The sequence below is a fragment of the Sprattus sprattus genome, assembly GCF_963457725.1.
Source record: "Sprattus sprattus genome assembly, chromosome: 3".
Classification (NCBI taxonomy): Eukaryota; Metazoa; Chordata; class Actinopteri; order Clupeiformes; family Clupeidae; genus Sprattus; species Sprattus sprattus.
The window spans coordinates 4,444,080-4,467,512 of NC_137922.1; the positions used below are offsets into that span (position 1 = coordinate 4,444,080).

General features: G+C 41.0%; 1 protein-coding gene across 3 annotated transcripts in view; it reads right to left on the reverse strand.

Moving 5' to 3' along the window:
- The window catches only part of gas6 (growth arrest-specific 6), a 31,571-nt gene continuing 8,138 nt past the window's right edge, over window positions 1-23,433 (reverse strand). For all 3 annotated transcript variants that reach the window (XM_080834040.1, XM_080834038.1, XM_080834039.1), the window contains 13 exons: window positions 20,342-20,366; window positions 20,170-20,232; window positions 16,720-16,842; window positions 11,006-11,125; window positions 9,590-9,715; window positions 8,788-8,909; window positions 7,970-8,088; window positions 7,276-7,465; window positions 6,090-6,254; window positions 5,087-5,255; window positions 3,971-4,113; window positions 3,291-3,498; window positions 1-1,439 (listed from right to left, as the gene is read on the reverse strand). In XM_080834040.1, coding sequence (XP_080690166.1) covers window positions 1,294-1,439; window positions 3,291-3,498; window positions 3,971-4,113; window positions 5,087-5,255; window positions 6,090-6,254; window positions 7,276-7,465; window positions 7,970-8,088; window positions 8,788-8,909; window positions 9,590-9,715; window positions 11,006-11,125; window positions 16,720-16,842; window positions 20,170-20,232; window positions 20,342-20,366 — 1,719 coding nt within the window. In that variant the 3' untranslated portion in view covers window positions 1-1,293. The remainder of the gene's footprint in view (window positions 1,440-3,290; window positions 3,499-3,970; window positions 4,114-5,086; window positions 5,256-6,089; window positions 6,255-7,275; window positions 7,466-7,969; window positions 8,089-8,787; window positions 8,910-9,589; window positions 9,716-11,005; window positions 11,126-16,719; window positions 16,843-20,169; window positions 20,233-20,341; window positions 20,367-23,433) is intronic.

The window sequence follows — 23,433 nt, forward strand, 5'->3', positions numbered from 1 at the left end:
GATTGATTGAGTGGGACTGAAAGACCCTTTCAGGTTTCCCCTGCAGCATTGGGGAGCACCAGCAGAAGATACAAAAACAACAAAAAAGCTAAACTAGAATAATACACATGGTTTAACAAATAACCCAAACATTCAGGGAGTCTACTGCTGAACCAAGCCTACACACACACACACACGCACACACACATACACGCACGCACGCACACACAAACAAAAACAAACTAGCAATACCCTGCAATACGGACTACAATACATACAGGTCAAAAAGGCAAGGCAAATTTATTTCTGTTTTAGCTCTGGTCAGACCTTTTTTTTGAAAGAGTTTTTCTAAAAGAGTCATTACATCTTTACAATTCATTTCTCCATGTTTGCACCATTGAGAAGACACATAATGCCCAAATCTTGTTTGGCTACAGACACAAGCATAATGGCATGGGGGCAGCTTATGAGGAGAAAGTATAACTGGAGTAAGGCCCCCTTCTGACCTCCCTCTTCTTTTGTCTTCTATCTAAAAGCACTGTACAGTTATGTATATACACAGAAACTACATATTACAGTGCATCTCATTCAGTAGCTTACATGGGGCTGTGCAGTGTTTCTGCCAGATGTCACATATACGGACAAGTGACACACGTATATATGCAACCCCAAATGTGTCTTGGTGACAACATTATAAATACATTGCTCTTACGGTCTATGTGGCATGTGCTATATTTGTTGCATCCCATTCATTACTTGGGGCAATTTTTATCAGCGTCTTTGCTTGTTTTAAGCTTTATTGGCTAAAGCACAAAAACTGCCCATGGCAGCTATGAGAAAAACCGTGTCTACACTCTATTAAAACATTTCTTGCCGCTGGAGGAAGAAAGAACATTCTGTGATGGAAAGAACATTACTGGTCAATGTGGGGGTGGAAAACATGGTCCTGTGGTCTAGTTCAGCAGCTGGGCCGGATTCAAGCAGGTGGACACTGGTGTGACTGGGATAATCAGGCTGGATCTGGGAGATGATAGACGGACGGTAGAGGTTTGTACGGGCGAAAGGTGGCTTTAAAAGGAGAACAGTTGAGGTTTGTACGGGTAAAAGATGGCTTTAAAAGGAGAACAGTTGAGGTTTGTACGGGTAAAAGGAGGCTTTAAAAGGACAACAGTTGAGGTTTGTACGGGTAAAAGATGGCTCTAAAAGGACAACAGTTGAGGTTTGTACGGGTAAACGGAGGCTTTAAAAGGAGAACAGAAAGGAAATGTGTTTGGGACCAATGCATGTCTGTGCCAATATAGAGCTGCAATATTACTACATTCCCAGCAGGGGGCAGGACTGAGAGCGTATATCATTGTGTTTGTGCAGAGCCCCGTCCAGATCCAACATGTCCCCATTGATGGTCACGTCCATGCAGCCTGTGTAGAAGGCTGAGACAGGAGTGGACACCACAGACACATCTAGGAAGAAGACAACACACACACACACACACACACACACACACACACACACACACACACACACACACACACACACACACACACACACACACACACACACACACACACACACACACACACACACACACACACACACACACACACACACACACACAGTCAGGCAGGGGAAATGGAATGCATCCTGTTCTTCAGTTGAACATTGAGCAGGTTTATGTTTAGGGTCAATCTAGGTCAACTCACCTAGAACCTCCCAGGTCATAGCATGGCTTTTTACATTTGATTCATATAGATGAGCAAAATGTAACTTAAACATTTGTAAGATTGGTGTCATTTTTTGCTGATCTTAATATGTTTAAACCATGTCTTAATAATGGAACAAGCTGTCATTTGTGCATTATATACTGTACATAATATCATGCAGATATTGTCCATTAAATTCATATTGATGTTGTTCCTGATCTCCTGAATTGAATGAAGTCTCCCAGATTTTGAACATGCTATATGCAGGTCTGGCAAGCTGTTGCCTGGTGAAAACTCAGACCAAGATGGTGGAGGCTAAAGGCTACATGTAGCATGACCGCACGTATAGATAAGATAAGATAAGATAAACTATTAATCCCATGAGGGAAAGTCAGGTGTTAAAGCAACAAGTTAGTAGAAATAAGAATCAAGTTTATACATAAACATCAACATAAATTAATACAAATTTGAATAAGAAATAAAGAATAGAAAGGGCTTTATGCTTGAAAGATATCTAGGTGACGATTAATGTAACCATCAACACTGATTGCCATCTATGTTACATTAACTTAGTCAAGGCAAAAACCCCTTGTAGGTCTTCATTTAAGCACTCAAGCGTTTGAGCCTGCTGAGAGACTTAGAGAGTTAAAGCAGGTTGTGTGGGAGCCAGAGGTGGATGTCGAGTGCACTGGCTGTGGTCATGAGGGAGACGGGGGAGATGGTGGCCATTAAAAGAAGAAGGAAGCAGTCTGACAGGAGGATCACTTTTGATGAGATCAACACCCCTTTCATCTCATCTTCCTGCTTGCACTTAAACAAAAATGCTCTGAGATGGAGAGGAGCCAACAAGGATATGATCTACTTCTTGAAATGCGCCCGCTCACGGATCTAGTCCTGTGGAGTTTTCAGAGGGAGTATTACCCCCATGAACACCTCTCCTTTTAAGTGACAATGACTAAATATGGGCAAAATAAACATTACTCATCTGTGTAGTCTTCAATTTGTGTTACTGTGCTAACAAGGCTAACTTAAAAAAGTGAAAGTGAAAGTCCTCTCTATGGCAGCCGTGGATGTGGGCATGGGAGAGCAGTGGTCTACCACTTCCCACGCCCACATTTTTCCTACTGGTCGGGGATCAGGAGCTAATGGTGCGTTCATGAGCAACTGGGAAAGTGGGAAAGTTCCTGTGCCAGAGTTGAAGGATACACCTGAACACCTGTCAAACTAGGAGAGTGGGAGAATACACCACTAGGTAAGTGGGGGTGTTTGGAGAGCTCTGAGAAGTAGGTTTGTTTTCACGATAGCGGCAGATATTGACTGCAGCTAATCAGCATGTTTCTCCTCTTCTTTCCAATTCTCATTCCATTTCTAGTTACCCACGGCAACAACGATAACTAGCCTTACTAGCTGGCACCATCTCTGACCAGAAGGAACCCAACTACCAGCCTCTGGAGGACCGAGAGTGGGTGAATGATCTGTCAGTCATCTGCCCCTCTGCTGCCCAGCTCTCCCAGCTGTAACACCCATAGTTGTATCCCCTATTTGAGCTTGTCCAACAGCTTAGAAAAGGCAAAGTCAAATAAACCCAAATAAACACTAGGTGAAACCCACCTGGCAGGCCACCGATGAAGGTTCCGTAGGGTGAGGCGAGATCCAAGAACTCCTGGACCTCAGGGGCCTCACTGTCACCTGGTTGGCCATCCACCTCCAGCAGTGTGAGGTTCCCAGAGACGGTTACATTCACCAGGTGAGCCCCGGATCCACACAGAGACACCGCAGCACTAGCCACCACCACATCTCCCATCGACACTAGCACATGCTGTCAAAGAAAACACATCTTTACATACGCATTTCACCCATTTAGAGATTTAAGAGTGATTCATTTGGACTTTCATGTTGACATCCTAATAAATACATCCAGAACAATATTTTAATCATAATTTAATATTCTAGATTAAATCAATAAATTACACCTCTCCATAACTTCTGTTAAAAATCATCAGAAGATTATTACATGAAGAAAGTGATTATTAGAAATAGAAAAACATCGTTTTAGTTCTGCTTCATATGATAATTAATTCTTGCAAGCACCGAGAGTAGCCACAGAAAACATCATTGTTGTTACACATAAATGTCTCTATACTTAGACCAGAACCAAGAGTTAACTATACACCAGCTGAATTGGTTCTGTCAGTATTGTCAGATGTGTTTTTCCGTTTAAAATGTAGTAAAAGTAACACATGCTCTATTTTCATCCCTTACAGAAATCTAGTTACTGTTGTCCCCCTCACCTCATGCCACTGTCTCTTCACAGGATGATAGTCGCTCACAGAGATGGAGAAAGGCACAGCGTCTTGGCGAACAAGTGCAAAGAGAACGCCCAGAGACGAGGCGGGCCGAAGATTTAAGAGGACATTCAGACTCTGGGGGTCACCTGGGGAAAGACAGTGAGAGTCAGAAGTGGAATCTCTCTCTTAAATTAAACAAACACACACACACAGAATTTGCACGTCAAGATCGTAGATATCGTAGACTCTCCCATCCCAAGTTCCGCCAAGATAACAAGAAAGTACTGCCTGATAGGCTAGTTGTATAGGGAGAGTTCTGTAGATTGTAGCCTTTGAGAAGTAAAAGGCATAATTTATTTGTTCAATACGAAACAAAATCATCAATTTGTGTTTGTGTCAAGTGTGAACAGGAAACATGGTATAGTCAAGTTCCAATAGTCAAACTTCGACTCGACGAGGGAGCTAGCATCAATATAGAGTGGAACATGTTGGTTCATCTGTGACTTAAAAGGGACGATTAAAAATATAAAATTCCCTACAGCGTCAAGTCTCTTGGCAGGTTCACTCTGAGAGACTGCAGCAGACAAGAGATCACTCGAGGTTTATATAGAAAGAAGTCAGCGCTCTCTGGTGCCAAACACTTAGTCAACAGGGATAACCACGTGGTGGGTCTCTGACGTCCGAGGTCATCTTACCATTCTTTTTTGCAGCGTAATGCATCAGCAAGGCAGAAAAGAAGGACTACTAGAGGTGATGAATGATGAATCATCATTTTAAACACGATCATTTGGGATGAGCTAACATAACGTGCTGGTGGTGGTGGCAGAATAAGGGCCATATATGCCTTTATAATCACTGCCTTATCTGCATTCCAATTCTGATGGTTTTCTACAAAACGTGATCACAAATCTTTTTAGTGATTCCAAACTTTTGAACAGTAGTTCCCTTCCCTATAGTTATGGTATCACATTTAATATTTCAAGGTACGTTTACATACATACCTTAAGGTCCTTTATATATTCTTATACATAAAGGTACATTTACATATATAACTTAAGGTTGTATAGCTATATATATATTTTTTAGCACAAACAACTATATATTTGTATCCTAACTCACCATGGCTGTGATTGAAGAAAGCGAACCCAGTGCCGTTATAGAAGGCACCACGCTCCACCTTGGCGAAGCACTGCATGTTCTCATTATTGCGTACGGTCTCCTGGATGGACGAATCCTCTCCTGTCAGCCAGCGCCACTCACGCATGCAGCCATCCAGCCGTGTGTTCACCTGCATCTCGAAGAGAAACACACACACACACACCACACACACACACCACACACACACACACACACACACACACACACACACACAGAGACCTTGTAAGATTAAATTGCCTTTCACCAAACACGTATTGTAAAAGTATGCTTATAACACGGCAGGGCTTCTGATAAACTCAGTGCTCTGCAATCATGAGTACCTGTTGCTCCTACAGTGCAGCTCTCTTAATCACATTTATTTTCTATTTTTGTAAATATTTGTTGTCATTAGTGTTAGTAAACACCCGGCTGCACAACAGTAGGTCAAGGGGTGTAATACCCCTGTCCACCTGATACCCTACCCTGGCGCACAGATAGACGTGATAGTGACCGTGTTCGGAGCTTACTGTGGGATGAAACACTGTCAGGCTCTCTGTTCCCTGGATCCTTTCACTTGGGCAGTCAAGGAGGAACACATCTGGTGTTGACTGAGTAGGGTCAATTATGTTCTAATGCAACCCTATCTCCTGATGTTTGAGAGTGACCACTGTTTTCAGATCCTCCTATCACTGGGTTTGCCATTCGTCTCCTGTTTCCCCCCCCACACTCTCGAGCCCCCTCCATTTCCCCTTTCTCCTGGTCTCATGAGGTCACAACTAATCCACATTTAGAGATGAAATGTATTTTTGGTACCAAAACGGATTTATAGACGCAGTGGCTCTCCACATTTGCTTCTCTCTGTCTAGCTAGCATTCGCCATCGTCAGGTAGATGTACTTTACCTCTCCTTTCCAGCTCCTATCTGCATACTCCTGATGAAGAACTACAGACCAGTCTATTTACTTCCTTCCCCTTCTTCTTCTCACCTTACTGATGAGGCCATCTTGTTTAAAGGGAATACCCCCAACTGTGAGGTTGAGCTCGTGCAGGCCTTTCTTCAGAGTGAAGAGGTCTCCGTTCACAGCGATCTTCATCACCGCCTCGCGGTCGATCTTTATCACCAGGCTTCTGCCCTGCTCCTCCACTGAGATCTGAGATACAGGAAGACAGTAAGATGATTGTCCCACATGTTGCTGTGGGGTTTGTACGGTGGCTGAGGAATGGAGAGGAAAGGGAGACGGGTGGAGTGGAGAGTGAGAAAGCGAGAGAGGTGGAGAGGGGATAGAGTGAGAAAGCGAGAGAGGTGGAGAGAAAGAGAGCGAGAGGTGGAGATGGAAAGAACGAGAGAGAGAGAGGTGGAGAGGCGAGAGGGATTCAAAGAGAAAGCGAGAGGGTGAGAAAAGCCAAAGGCTCCGAGTAGGCTTCACTGCCATCATGTAGTGTGATTATTACGCCTCCATTGTAGAGCCACATCGGGGGCACTCAGAGAGGCAACAGTGTTTCATCTTTACAGGAAGACAGTAGGATGGTGAGAGGGGTCTGATATTATTACGCCTCCATTGTAGAGCCACATCGGGGGCACTCAGAGAGGCAACGGTGTTTCATCTTGTACAACTGACACATTAGAAGCACCAGAAGACAATCAATCATATAAGAAGCATTAAAAGAGAATGACACCATTTTGACAACTCATTCTGGATGATAACTGTATACATGCATTTAACGGTACATTTATTTCATCGTGGAAACAATCAAATCTTCAGTAGCCCATCAATGTGATGGATAACGGTAGGATACATTTAGAATGTGTGCAGAGTTACTACATTCACTATATAATGACCTTAGAACAGTAACCATGTGTATCAGTTTGATTTAGAAATATAAAAATAGAGCAAATGTAAACCATTTCATTAGCCATTCAAACTTTAAGTGGGAAACTATTTTTGTGAATTATGGAAGGAAAATTCATTGCTTGAATGTGTATACCGTATTTTTTACAATGAGACCTTAAATGGGTGTTAGAGTACTTGTGTGAAGTTCAGCAGATGATTACAGAAGTTTCCTTTTCAAACCCCCTCTTTTGAATCCCTTTCTAACTTTCACCCCACATAAAAACCCTACACCCCAGCTGTAATGCACTTCCTACAGAAGAGTGATACGGTGAACTCTGACCTTGTGCCATTCACCGTCGTTGACCTTTGGGCCACTGCTGGTGATGCGGCTCACAGCTCCATATTTCAGCTGCAACTCCAGTTTCCCATTGTGTATCGCCAGCACAATCCAGGAGCTGTTGAGGTGACCCCCCGCAAAGAAGACGACCCCTTCAGGGTCAAAGGTCCTCAGGTCAAACTCTGCTGTGAAGCTGCAAACCAAAAACATGTCAAGTCAAGTCAAGTCATTTTATTTCTATAGCCCATTTCATACACAAGCAATTCAATGTGCTTCACATCATAGTAACAAATAAAAACAGCAATTCACGCTATACATACAAGCAATACATACACGCTATACATGAGCCGTAGGTTACAAACCCAGAGTAACATAGCGCAGAAATGACAATTTCAACACATACACATGTTCGTTGAAGGTGAGGATATGAGAATAGAAGTAAAAGACACTGCATCGTCCAGAGATAAATAGAAATAAAAGAATAAAATAAAAGGGCAATATGGAGAGGCAGGTAGAGTTTAATGTCCTGTGATTCTTTTATCAAAGACAAAGGAACACATCAAAAACTGACTGAATCAAAATGAATCTACAGTAATACAGCATACTATAACCATGTGGCATCAATAGTCTAGGGAGCCCAAACAAATTGACGTTTTGTTCCTATTTAAAGCCTACTCTTGACTGTCCAGCAACTCACCCTGTTTGAACTCTCCTGCGGAAGCGTAGCCTGACCACTGGGGACCCGCTGAACATGCGCCCCAGATACAGAGAGCGTGCGTTGCGCTTCATGTCCAGAGGAACACACGGCTCCATGAGCTTTAATGGGCATTGGGTGGTGGTGGTGGGGGGGGGGGGGGGGAGAGAACAGAACGAGCGTGAGACAGAAGTAGTATGCATCACCATTGTATGTGGAAGAGAGTTCTGTTCAATCTGAACATACACAACCATCATGTAACAGCATACATCACACACAGGTTGTAGTACGTTAAAGCGGACATTTTCAATTCTCATCCAAGTGGCCAAAACAGATAACTTCACATGTTCTACCGTGACTGCCAGTGCTCCTAATAGTACTGTTAAGTGGGCCCTACTTCCTTTAAAAGAGCTTTTCAAAAATATCAGACTACGTCAGAATTTCCAAAGTGCCTTAATCTGGCCCCGGACACTAGAAGGCCAATGTTTTCCACCAAAAAAGCCAGACAAGAATAGACTATGAGTTACCATGTCCATACATCATATTGATAGTGGCAGCTCTATTGATAAAGTCCAAACAGTAGGCATTTGTTATAAAGGGGTAACTTGAAGTGTGCCACTATTTATATTTTTAATACCCTTTTTTTTTTTACTATTTTAGCCAGCACCTCATTAGGGTGTGCATCGCTCTATTTTTCTATGAAGTCCAAACACTGTTCCTTCAGAGAGACAATGTGGTCGAGACAAATCCATACTCAATAAACCGTCCTAATGGCAAGACATAAACAAAAATGGAGCAGGATTGGGGAACCCCAAGGTCACCTCACAGGTCCGAAGATCTTGTGCCAACTTCTTCCCTTGGCGTCCATCACAGAAGCAGCGGAAACTTCCTGGCAAATTCACACACTCCTCTTCACACAACTGCAGTTCGCATTCATCCACATCTACCAAGAAAGACAGCAACCAAAAGAGAGAAAAGATAGAGATGGGGGTCAAAGTGAGGACCACAGCAGCAGCGACTTGAAAAAAATAGACACAGAGGGGTTCATCTAGAAACCACCACCTTAAAGGCATAGCACATACATAGTATATAGGGAGAAACTCTCTTCGTGAACTTTACTGAGGTTAGAAACATGACGAATAAAATACTGCGGAAACATTTGCACCCAACCATGTGATGTTCTGTTCTGTGAATAACATCTGATGTTATTTTAAAAGCCTCCCAAAAACCCCAAACAAGTGTTTAACTTAGAATGCAACTAAACATCTAAGACAGTTGTTTACAAATGTTCGGAGCTAATACTAACACTACAGTTTAAGCCTAGATGATACGCCTTGTTTGATTTCCACAAAGAAAACTCAGAAAAGTCGTCCATTATCACGGCATAAAGTGTGGAGGGAGAGAGTGAATAAGAGAAGCACTGACAGATAATGTGGTTCCGTGAGTGAGAGGTGGTCTTTAGGACCTTTGGTCAGTGTGAAAGAAGTGAGAGGTGGTCTTTAGGACCTTTTGTCAGTGTGGAAGAAGTGAGAGGTGGTCTTTAGGACCTTTAGTCAGTGTGGAAGAAGTGTGGACCTCTCATGACATTGGCAGGAAAGAACAAGAAGAGATAACAGTGCTTACCCAAGCAGCTCTTGGTCTGGTTGTCATAGATGTAGCCCTCTTCACACAAACACTCATAGTCACCTATCAAGTTAGAGCACCGAGCAGTCCCACAGACCTCAGGGCTTATCACACACTCATCCACATCTGGGGAGGCACAGAGGTCATTATCACACACTCATCCACATCTGGGGAGGCACAGAGGTCATTATCACACACTCATCCACACCTGGGGAGGCACAGAGGTCATTATCACACACTCATCCACATCTGGGGAGGCAGAGAGGTCATTATCACACACTCATCCACATCTGGGGAGGCACAGAGGTCATGAGGAGAGAATCATACCATCACACTATCAAACACAATCATACAACATGACTATCAAAGACATTCATACAATATTACACTATCAAACACAATCATACAACATGACTATCAAAGACATTCATACAATACTACACTATCAAACACAATCATACAACATGACTATCAAAGACATTCATACAATATTACACTATCAAACACAATCATACAACATGACTATCAAAGACATTCATACAATATTACACTATCAAACACAATCATACAACATGACTATCAAAGACATTCATACAATATTACACTATCAAACACAATCATACAATATTACACTATCAAACACATTCATACAATATTACACTATCAAACACAATCATACAACATGACTATCAAAGACATTCATACAATATTACACTATCAAACACAATCATACAACATGACTATCAAAGACATTCATACAATATTACACTATCAAACACAATCATACAATATTACACTATCAAACACATTCATACAATATTACACTATCAAACACATTCATACAATATTACACTATCAAAGACATTCATACAATATGACTATCAAAGACATTCATACAATATTACACTATCAAACACATTCATACAATATTACACTATCAAACACATTCATACAATATTACACTATCACACACATTCATACAATATTACACTATCAAACACATTCATACAATATTACACTATCAAACACATTCATACAATATTACACTATCACACACAAATGATACAATACAGCCCACTAATCTCTACTGGTGAACACTGTCTGAATGATGTTTTACAGGTTATTCACAAGTGAGTCACACAAACTACTGTTGTACTTGTGATTGTAAGATAATTCCTGAAATGAATTTCACAGTGCCTGAGCGTGAAGCCTGCAAAGGTCACTGGAAAAGGACAGGCATGGGTTTCGTCCTGAATACAAAATGGCGACACCAGGATCCATTTTAAATTTCCTGACGCTTTATATGGTATTACCACAAAGATGAAAATAGTAAGTAAGGCTTAATAAAAGTTAAAAGACTAAAAGGATTGGAGTGTGATGACTGTGTGTAGAGTGTTGAGTATGGAGAGGACCTACCCACACACAGGTGGTGACCAGCCAAGGTGTAGCCTAGGTGGCAGGAACAGTGGTAGCTGCCTTGGGTGTTTCTGCAAAGCTGGTCACATTTTCCATTCTGCTCACTGCACTCATCTATGTCTGTAAGTTAAAGCATGAAAAGAACACAGACCACAATCATCACATGCAGCAGGTATATTAACAAGTCCGAGCGGACAACAAGATGCGTCAACTCAACTCTGCCACCTTGTGGACACAGGAGGGAATTACAATTGAAAGAATGCGTTTCAGACAAGACCGACCGACCGACCGACCGACAGACCGACAGACCGACAGACCGACCGACGGACGGACGTACCCTCTTATAGAGATGCCGGACGCATCTAAAAAGAGTTCAAAACATTTCCATGGATCATATTATGTGTGGTGCTTTGAAGACCTACGCTAGGCTTCCATACAGTGAAACACTTCACACATTTTGCTAACCACTTTTTTGATTGCGATGGAGGAAGCTTATGTAAGGAAGAAGTTAATAGTTTGCGGAACTTATAGCCGAAAGCAGGGGAACAAGTTTGGTAAGCACACACAAGACCAGTGGAGACATGTCTTAGTCTTCGGAGCTAAAAGATCCACAGCGGATTTTGGTTGTCTAGGATGGCCACTCAAAGGAGCTTTAAAGGAGTTATCTGAGGTCGCTGAAAGAGCTAGTGCATGTGAATTAACCAAAATATGTTGATGCAAAGATGTTCTGCAAGTCAAAGATATGGTGGAGACCTTTGAATGAGCCTTTTAAACAAAACAGGTTTATTAGCCAACATAATGTGCCTCTAAAACATAAGAGTGACGGTTGCAGAAAATAATTTCCAGCTACAATAATCGCTGGGTGTAATAGCCTTCTATTTAAAAATACGGATGAAGGGAGTCAACGAAAGGGTGATGCTGATTGGGCCGCTCACGGCGAGAGGTCCTCCCATGACTGATACGCATTTCACAATCTCCATGACCTGCTTGATTGGTAATGTTAGTCTTCAGTCTTTTAGGCACCCTCAGCCTCGGTCGGTAACAGCAAAGGTGGTTTTATTGGCTAACTTTATTCTGATAGTCAGCTAAGTTGACTTTTCTTGACAACATTGTGAACTACTGTATCTTTGGTAGTTCACTTTTAGATTTTTCTCCCCTCCCTTTAAGGATCATGGTCTTCCTTATTTATACTTCCTCTTTCAAACCATCAACTCATCCGTTGCCTGTCTTACTTGTAGTTTTTTTTTTAAAAGTCATACATTTTATTAGACCACTTATTTATAGTTGTATTACAGTCCTTCTACAATCATTTTTCATATAAGTGACTTATGACAATCATACAATATGACTATCAAAGACATTCATACAATATTACACTATCAAACACATTCATACAATATTACACTATCAAACACATTCATACAATATTACACTATCAAACACATTCATACAATATTACACTATCAAACACATTCATACAATATTACACTATCAAACACATTCATACAATATTACACTATCAAACACATTCATACAATTCTCCTGACAGCTCCAGAAAAAGCATGGACTCACAGGCCAGCTTTAGGGTTTCACATTGAGATAAAACTGCAGACTCAAAGATGTAACAATTCGCTTTATTTTCTGCCGCAACCAGAGAATGCTGATTGTTTTTACTACAGCCTGCTGGTGTAGTACTACTGAGTCACTCATAAGCCTCACCATTTCCATAGCTGGGAAAGAAACCATGTAGTCCTAAGTAGGGGTGTAAAAAAGAATCGTTTTGCATCGATGCATCGATCCAACAGCCGACGATACGATGCATCGACACGTCCGCAAGAGTATAGATTTAAAAATAAATAAATAAATAAATAATTTTTTTTTTTTTTTTTTTTTTTTTACTTTTTGTTGCTAGTGCACTTTGATGAGTATTTTTTATTTTATAGTGACTGAAGTAGGCCTACAGGGGTATTTTTCGTTACCATTTGCTGCTACTAGTGCACATTTGCACTCATTGCACTGATTTTGTGGAGCATTGTCATTTTAAATTGAATTAACTACAGGCCTATTTTTTGTTACCGTTTGCTGCTAGTGCACTTTTGCACTGATTTTGTTGAGTATTGTTATTCTATAGTGAATGTGGTATAGGCCTATTTTTGTTACTTAACACTTTGTACTTTGTACAGTACTTTTTGATGCAAGGCCTTTCAGAATCTATAACAGGGGCATTATTATTTTTCAGTGAATGAGGTTGTCATAGGCCTAGGTGGAGTACAACTTTTCTACTTCTGTTATTGGCTGTTGTTTCTCAAATAAAATGCATAACGATATAACAGCTTTCATTGATTTATTTCAAATCTGAAACATTGTCTAGCCTGTAAGGTAAAAAAAAGAACAAATGAATCGAATCGAATCGAAATCGAATCGTATCGTGGTGTATTCATGAGTATCGAAAATAATCGAATCGTTGGGTCAGGAAATCGATACTGAATCGAATCGCCATGATGGGTGTGATTTACACCCCTAGTCCTAAATACAAAAGCAATGCGCCATACTGGCCAATACCATACTGGTGTGCCTTGTGACAATGGAGAAAATACTGTCAACCCAATGGAACTAGCTGATCTACCAGACCTTAACGGCCAACACAGTTGCAGCTTGTGGTGGATGATGATTTGATGAGCCAAAGAACTGTCATGGATACAACTGCAATGTTGAAGAAATGTGAAATACATTTTCCATCAGTCTGTTCTTGCCTAGGAGCATTTGGGGGCTCTTCAGAATGGCCTTCGTCTGCTGAAGCGCAGTTTGATTCAGGCTGTCTGAACCAGATGGAACTCAACACTACATTAAAATATGGGTCTGAAATATTGGTCCTCTTTTTGTCACAGATTACCATTATAGTATCGGCCCTGAAAAAAATGCATCAGTCGACCCCAAGAAAATAATTGATTTTTTTTAAAAGCAAGGGAATTTTTCAGTGCTTCCAAAAATATTGTAGATAGATGTAGAATGAAAAGCAAAGATGTTCATTTTAAGTTGTACCAAGTCTGTATACAAGCCTCTAAGTATATGTTCACAATTTAATCATGAATAGGGACGTCATGATACCAGAAATATACAAGTCGATACCAATAGCAGTGAAATTCCATGAATTTGATGCCCAATTCGATACCAGGGTAAAAAACAAAACAATAAATCCCATGTATTTCAACATACATTCCTTTATTAAAACATTTGAACATTACAAAAGTCTTCAAGAAATAAATAAATAGAAACGTGTAAAGATGTGTAGCCACTTTTATATGGTCTTTTGAAAACTTTAACCACGTTACCTGTGTGATACTATTTTACTACATATTCATATTGAAACCTAAATTCGGTTTTAGCTAATAAAATTACATTAAACAGAGTATGTTTGATGTTTACAAGCTGAAGTAGTCAGGAAGAAGCCGAAGAAAGACACTGATTGGCTCAGAACAGTTTGTGTGGTGTATTGTAGGAATTGGATGAGCTTTTTAGAGCATGATTTTTAGCCAAAAATACTTCCAGCCACAATGTCACATCAGAAGTTAACGATTTGTTAGTTTATTCGTTCAAGAAGCAGAAAAGGAGTTTGGAAACAGAAGTGAGGAATGTATTTGTTTATCTGTGATTCAAGCTAAGTGTAATGTTTGTATACGGTTTAGGTTGTTCCTGCATTTGAAGCGCTCATATTCCAGTTATCGCTTGTATTAATATGAAAATATGACGTTTTATCCAATGAACAAAATGTTTTCTCAAAGCCTGTGTACATGTCTCTCTATACACCAGATTTGTCTCTATTTAGTAGATCCAGGGGTGGAAAGTAACGAATTACATTTACTCACGTTACTGTAATTGAGTACTTTTTATGAGTAATTTGTAATTTTCTGAGTAGTTTTTGAAATGTGTAATTTTTACTTTTACTCAAGTAAATTTTGACCTAAGTAGTTTTACTTTGTTACATTTGAATCCCCTCACGTTACTGAGTAAAAAATATTGATGGTGAAAAATTAAATGCGGGCGGAAATTTATGTGTCCCGGAACTGACAGTCGTGGCCTTGCCTTTGAAAAGCGTGGTCTTGTCCTACGCGCGCCCTTTTCCCATCATCACGATCTGGTGCATCTAGTACTGTGCGTCGTAACCAAGACGTCGACTCGAGACCATGGCGGAGGAAAGGTCCGAAGAGGATAACAACACTACACGTTCTGGAGACGAAAGCCAGAAAAACCCTTGGCCAAAGTTGGAAGGATTATTTGTTTACAAACGCACAAATGGCACAACGTCATTATGCAGTGCAAAATGTGCCTGCCCGCCAAAACTGAGCTCTCGGCATTTAAAACCTCAACATTTTTACGAAAGCACGTTGTGGTAAGTTAGCGCATGTATTTTTGTCTCTTACATCTCAAACGTTTTTATTTTGTTTTATTATTATTATTTGTGCTTCTCATGTTAGCGCAGTGTGCCTTCATGGTCCTATTATTTAAGTTGTGGGATCCTGTGGCATTTTATTGTGAATAGTGGGATCCTGTTACATTTTAGTTTGATTTGTGGTATCTTGTGGGCACTTAATTTTGTGTGCATTTTGTTTTTGAATACTTTGTTTGTAGTTCAAATGTCTTTCTTCTTACCATAGTGTTGTCCGTTGGACAAAAGGACTCAACATTGTTTGCACTTTATGGTACAGGTTGCAACTGTCCTTGTGCCGTGAGGAAGTAAGTTCCTGAGCCCAGCTGATCTTTTGTGAGTGTGGATGTGCACTTAAATACTCCTCAAAATTGATTAAAACAACTTGTGCTGAATTTGATTCATGACTCACCTTTTTTTGCATTAAATAACTGAAAGTAACTAAGTAACTTTTACTCAAATTACATTTTAAATTAAGTAATTTTGTACTTTTACTCGAGTACATTTTGAGATGGGTAATTTTACTTTTACTCGAGTACATTTTGAGATGGGTAATTTTACTTTTACTCTGAGTACAATTTAAGCAAAGTAAAGATACTTTTACTCAATTACAATTTTTCAGTACTCTTTCCACCTCTGAGTAGATCTAACTCTGCATGCTTCATTGTTATTTTTGAAAAGATAGTTTTTTGGGGCTTTTTTGCCTATATTCAGATTGGACAGTGAAGGTTTGGACAGGAAATGAGATGGAGAGAAGAGGTGGGGAGTGGGAGCGGGAAACGACAGCGGTTCGGATTCGAACCCCATGTCACCGTGGGCGTTCAAGCCCGTATACGGTCGGGGATACTGCTTGCGCCACAGTGCCCCACCCCTTCATTGTAATTTTTTGAACAAGAACTGGCCTTTGGTGAAATCAAAATGCAATCATTTCTGTTTTCAAGCTTATTTCATTCATGTTGAGCCTGAGGAATCTGATGCATTAAATATCACATCTCAATTTTCATATTTTGGGGCATTATTCCCTTGTTTTACCATGGTGGGTCATATATAGTGTTCGTAAAAGCCTTGCCTTCCCTATCCAACAAGAGATGTATTCGCCTGAGTTACTGCACAAATGATGTCTTACGAGTGTGTGTGTGTGTGTGTGTGTGTGTGTCTGTGTGTGTGTGTCTGAGTGTGGTGTGTGTGTGTGTGTGTGGTGTGTGCGGTGTGTGCGTGTGTGTGAGAGAGTGTGTGTGTGTGTGTGTATGTGTGTATGTAAGTGGTATGCGTGACGATAGAAATGTACCTTTGTCACACTTCGGGCCAGTCCATCCTGTGAAACAGTGACAGAGGAACTCGCCCTTTTTGTCCTCACAGCGCACCGTACCTCTAGAATAACAGGGTGACGGAGAGCACTGGTCTGGAATATCTGAAAATGAAACAGACAGGAATCATTCTCGTTCTCAGTGAAGTATTGATCATACCATAGCTGACACAGAACAGTTATTGTTGCATGTAGGACATTGTGAATGCTTCAAGAGAACATGAATGAGAAAGAGAATGAACAGAGCAGTGCATCAACTCTCCATCAGGAGACATGTCATGCTACCAAACACAATTGTTATAAAGTCTAAAAGAGATACATAAATTGTGGGAATAACATTCCAATGTTGCATGAAACCTTAAAGGGTTTGAATCACCTAGCAAATAAAATTACAGTTTAAAAACGACCTAAAATAAAACATGCACACTCATACTTGACTTTCTCATACTTTAAGTCACAGTAAACTAGCATCAACACCCGCCATTAATTAAGTATCTGTTTTATTTTACATGCTAAGGCTTTGTCATTCGCTACAGGCTTCAAAGGGGAGATCGCCAATGTGGGGGAAAGTCAACTATAAACTACCATCCAGCACTATGTAACTGGGGTACAGGACATGAGACCTCACAAGAACTATGGAATGCTTTATGGCACCACCTCACGCAACAACACATGTGCTAGCTATAAGAGGGAGCTAGCGCAGTATTCTCTGTATGAACAGAGGTGACAAGGAACCTGAGGAAGATGTTGACGTAGGATACGAGGAGAAAAAGAGAGAGTAGGAGACTGCACAAGTAACCAAGCAATTCAGCTGCCGAGCTGGCCTTCTTTCTAGTCAGTAATGACTTAATAGCTGTCGTGCTACATCTTAAAAGAATTCAACATAGGTTGTAACCTTACTGAGGTCACCCCTGTCTCATGGAGATTTGTAGTTTTTCCAGATGCTCTAAGACATGGACCTGTCTTGTCTCAGGCTAGCATCCAAATAAATTCATCTTGTGTCAAAAAGTTTGATCAGCCCTTGTCAATCTGATGCCAATACGCCTTAGAAGATTGCAACCTTGAAAACCTAACTCAGCTAGCTTGTAATAAATTACACGGTCTAAAGTATATTAAGCATGTTGACAACAATATATTATTAGATTACATATACTCCACATTCAAATGCTTAGAAAACAATGTGTTTGGGCTTAAAATGCCAGCTTGTCAACAAATACATGTGTACACCGTCCATTAGAGGGTCAAATGTGATGTGCACCTTTAGGGGGAGCTCAGGAGCAAAACATACAATTTCTCGTGGAATGGGGGTTTAAATGCCAAGGACACGGAGAAGTAATATGGAACTATACGAGTAAGGTGCAACAACCCTAATCCCTACCACTCAACCCGACCCCTCCATTTTGTGCGCTCATGTGAAAGGATATTGGCATCCCAGGGGTTGAGAGGTAGGGCAAAGTCGTAGGGCTACAAAGGCTGTCAAAAAAGTAGATCTTCAAAGGCAGACTCAAAACAGAGAGGCATGATAAATGTCCCTGAATGCCTGTAATTTTAACTTGAGGGGCAACTCCAAAAACAAGGGTGCACTCGGAAAAAAACCACCGAACTAAATAAATGACGTGGCTCCTTTTTCGTGACTTACATTTTCCTACTGTGCTTAATTGTTTGTATTGGGACAATGTGCCAGTTGGACGTAATTTTTTAAACCAGCCAGAACAACGAACACCTTTATCTGTTACCTTGCTGCTATTACACGTGAATTTGGCTAACGGGATTAATACAAGTTTATCTATCTATCTACCTAAATCGATGTTGTTAGGAAAGGGATGACAACTGACAAGCCACACTTTTATCTATCACGGTTTAATCTATTTGCATCAGACCATTGTACAAAACCGTGTCAGCAATGGCCCATATTAGCATATCTGACTAGCTCTCAGACAATGATAGCTTCTTTCATAGCCTGCTAGCTAGCATTAACGTCTCTTCAGTGGTACAGTACGTGAAGAACAAAGGCCTCAACAATAGCCAACATTTGTTGTTAGTAATAAAACCATGAAATTGGAAGCAGTTGTAAACCATGAAACGTCAAGGATCCACACCACTTGCATTGTGGTCTCTCGTGCTCAAGCTCAGCCTCTCCATAAAGCACAGGCATAGGTTTAACAACTCACAGACATGTCATGTTGCACATTGCTTTGTTGCACTGTTCTAAACTCTTTATTATCAATACAAAAGATAAATAATTTTCGCATAACCTACAGTCTGCTCTGACCACTGATTTTATTAACCACCATAATGTATTCCTGTGCAGATTAAATGAAGGCTATACGGCTAGGCTAAACGTTGCTAGCTGGACTACTGTCACTTTTAGCATGCTCCTGTCTTCTTCTTCGTTTTTTCAGTTGTCTGTACCACCGTTAAAGCGCCACCAACAGACGTGGGCGGATTCAATCCGGGTTCATGTGCACGCAAATTTCTCTTTACCCGGCTCCATCTGCACGCAATTAAAGATTCGATCCGTGTGAAAAATGAACCCGGATTCAAAGAATCTAGACTCCGTGTGCATTAGGCCTTAGTGTGCTGTGTGCTTAGGCGTTTACTTGATGCCTATTTATGCAGTCTTCTTGTCTTCAAAAGACATTACCTGTGAAAATGATTTGTGTTAGGGTGGGGAGAGGTGTTAAGAGCCCCTCTTCAACGGCCATTAGCTTTCCCATTATAACCTTCTGATACCACCATAGGGTAATAAATGTTAGATGCTCTTTAATAATCCATAAATAGGCTTTTACACTTACATAGGGCTTTTACATTTTTACACTTTTACACTTATGAACCCCTTCCCCCCAGATCTTCCCCTTCCTACCCTTTGTCCTCTGTTCTCACCCTCCTCCCCCACCAGGTGAAATTGAATTGAATAGAATAGAATATATGCATATTGGCAGCCAAAGCTCATCCTGAATTGTGTGTGTGATTTCATCTGCTATGTTTCGGATTATTTCCCTTCCCCTTCTGCCACGAGCCCCCCCCCCCCCCTTTAATATCTTTACCTGGCCTACTCCAAGCAGATGGGCCACCCCTTATGTGCCGAGGTTGTACTTCAGGTTTCTTCCTGTCTTTCTGTTTCCCTTGACCCTGTTGCCATTGAAAACCTAGTACTTGCTGACTTCAAGTTACAATGAATTTCGGTTACGTTAACTGAACGGACTACTTAAGGAATGATAAGAAAGATGTGACTTAGAAGCACAAAACCCATTGCTAATGCTGACGTCATTCATTTTTTGCAGCGGTTAATATAAAGGAAATATCAGACCTCCGAACATTAAAGTGCGGCCCATTTAAATCAATGGACCTTTTTTTCAACACACTGAGGAGCCTTCTAATAATTATAAATAACGGAGAGAGATAATTGAGGGGGGGGTCAGAAAGACTTACTGTGCACACAGGTAATCAGGTCTTGCTTCTTTTTCTCTGAATCCCCAAAAGTTTCCATACATGCTGGAAAGAGGCAAAATATAAGAATCGATGTTATTAGTATTAATAATTCAGTGCTTAATTTTAAAGGTTATTGAGAGATTAAAAACTGGTGGTCAATATGATGACTTACCCAAGTATTTTGGGTAAAAGTAGTCCTGAAACAAATAAACAAACAGAAATATAAACATGAGATGTTGCCCAACCATGATACAGATATTCAGATACACCAAATGTGTCTGTGGGTGTGTGGCCGTCTGTGCATGCCCTGTGTCTACAGTAGTCAGTCAACATTGTGTAACTCCAACAGCAGTACTGCAGATCACCCTCTTTACACACATTCATTCATAAAATGAAGTAAAACAGAGTGATCTTCTCAAAACACAAATATTTACACATACAAATGACACAGGTGCAGTCAAGAGAACTCCTGTGTATTCAAAACAATCATCTACTAATCTGCTACAGTCATGCAACGCAGCAATCAAGTAATAAACCACTCATTTGAGTTTCAAAGACACCCAATATCCACTCTGGATACGTTTACTCAGCATGGTCAATGCACCCCTATCCAAATTGGCGGTTTCGGTATCTTTATAATTACTCATTGAACTCCACTAGCTGCCTGTAGCTGCTCGCATTAAGTTCAAGTCACTTATGCTTGCCTACAGAGTAGTGGTGGGGAAAAATGGATTCACTTCAGTTTCACGATATTTTGCGTTCGCAATTATATCGATACAGTAGCGCACAGTATTGTGATATTTAATAATACAATTATGTGTTTTACTTTCTGATTTTCTCCATTGGTTTTCTCTGACTTTACTCTGATAATATTACATTTCCATATTACAACCACAAGGTGGCGCTTGTTGCGCTGGTTTGATGAAGTGCATTAAACAACAAATTAGGTGGTGCTTTGTTACCTTGCATTCAACAAATTTAAATGAAAATGGCTTCACCATCTCAACCGATTGTACACGAAGATCCGTCTTCTTTTAAGTCGAAAGTGTGGCTACATTTCGGTTTTTATCGAAAATGTAACACTAGTAAAGACCTTGACATGCAGTTTGCCATCTGCAAAGAGTGCCGGATGAAAATTAAGTATTGTGGGAATACGACGAATTTGAGAGTGCATCTCACAAGGTTCCATTTGGAGTTAGCGATAGCGACCCCTGAGGACTTGAAACGACCCAAAGTTGTCCTACCCCCAAATCAACGCACCTTGGACCAAACTAAAATGATAAAGTTACCTCCAAACTCCGAAAGAGCAAAGAAAATCACTGAGGCAATAGCCTACTTCATCCCCAAAGACTTACAGCCTTACAGTGTGGTGGAGAATGAAGGTTTCCAGAATCTGCTTGGCATACTGGAGCCCAGGTATCACGTAAATATTTTACCGACACTGCCATCCCCAAACTCTACAGCGAAGTCAAAGAGGAGGTAAATGGAACTTTAAGTTTAGCCGAAGGAGTTGCTATAACTTGTGACAGTTGGTCATCAAGAGCTACTGAATCCTACATGACCATAACCGCGCATCACATCACGGATGAATGGCAGCTTTTAGCTTATGTTCTTCAAACCAGGGCGATGCATGAGTCATACCGGGGCTAATGTGGCTGAGGTGCTGAAAACGGCAACTGAAGAGTGGGGCATCGCTAACAAGCCGATTGTTTTGGTAACGGACAATGCGTCCAACATGGTAGTGGCTGCGCAGGTCGGGGGCTACCTTCACGTGAAATGTTTTGCCCATACCCTCAACCTCGCCCCACAGCGCGCACTTAGGCTGCCTGCTGTCGCTAGGTTACTGGGAAGAGTCCGGCGAATAACCACTTTTTTCCACCGCAGTACAATCTCCAACTCAATGTTGGAGCAAAAACAAAAGCTCCTGGACCTCCCCACTCACAAGCTGAAGACCGATGTTGTGACCCGTTGGAACAGTGGGTGCGAAATGCTTCAGCGTTTCTTGGAACAACAACCAGCGATCTGTGCTGCTCTGTTGTCCTCTGACGTCAGGCGGTCAGGAAGTGATATCTGCACCCTCAACGAAAATGACATTACAGACGCTGAGGACATAATGCAGGCACTTCGACCTATGTTTGTAGCCACAAAAATAGTTTCAGAGGAGAAGAATCCCACTTTGTCCATCATTGCTCCAGTGCAGGCAAAGCTGCTAAATGACACACATCAGGCAATGGGGGACAAACCAATTGTGAGGGACATCAAACAGGCAATAAATCAAGATCTGCAGAAGAGATATAGCACTGTTGAGGAGAAAAACACCCTCCACACAGCATCGGCCCTGGATCCACGATTTAAGTCACTGCCTTTCCTGACCACAGATGACATCAGTGCCACATATTCCAAACTGGTTGTGGAGGCAGCCAGCCTTCAGGTAGGCTTTATGGATCTACTAGTTATTATTTAGTTATTATTTTAAAATATCAGAAAGGAGTTTACAAATGCTTTATTATTTATTTATTAAAACCAAGCCTATGTTCATCTGGCTACTTTGGCTACTACATCTGTTTTAATTGCATTGAGCATTCCACAGCTATTCCAAACCGGAGATGTTTTTTCTTTTAACATCAAATTTTTCTCTACAGCCCACTAATAGGCAAGAAGAGACCAGCAGTGCCTCTGGAATAGAAATGGATGGACAGGATCTTGAGGTGCTTGAAGAGCCACAACCTAAAAGAAGATCTGGGCTAGCTGATTTACTGGGAGAAACATTTTCTACCACAGCCCCACTAAAGTCAGCATTTTCCCAAGCTGAAGAGGAAGTGAAGAGATACCAGGAGGCTTCTCCACTGCCACTTGAAGAAAACCCTCTCAACTGGTGGAAAGCTCATGACAAAAAATGTATCCTTTCCTGGCCAAACTCGCCAAAAGATACCTGAGCATTCCAGGCACAAGTGTGTCTGCTGAAAGGGTGTTCTCCACTGCAGGGGATATAGTCACAGCCCAGAGGAGCACTTTAACATCTGAGCATGTTGACCAACTGCTTTTTCTGAGCAAAAATGCCAACATTCAAAAATTAATTTAACATTTTGGTTCATGACCTTGCAGCCAACTGGACTGGACTCTAGCAGTACACATTTTTGTTTATTTTTCTCAAGTTGATTGAAGCACTGAGTTACTCTTATTTACATGAGTATTCTAAGGTTTATGTTACTCTATTAAGTCTGCTTTGTGTTACTCTATTGTATTTAAACAATTTTAAGTTAT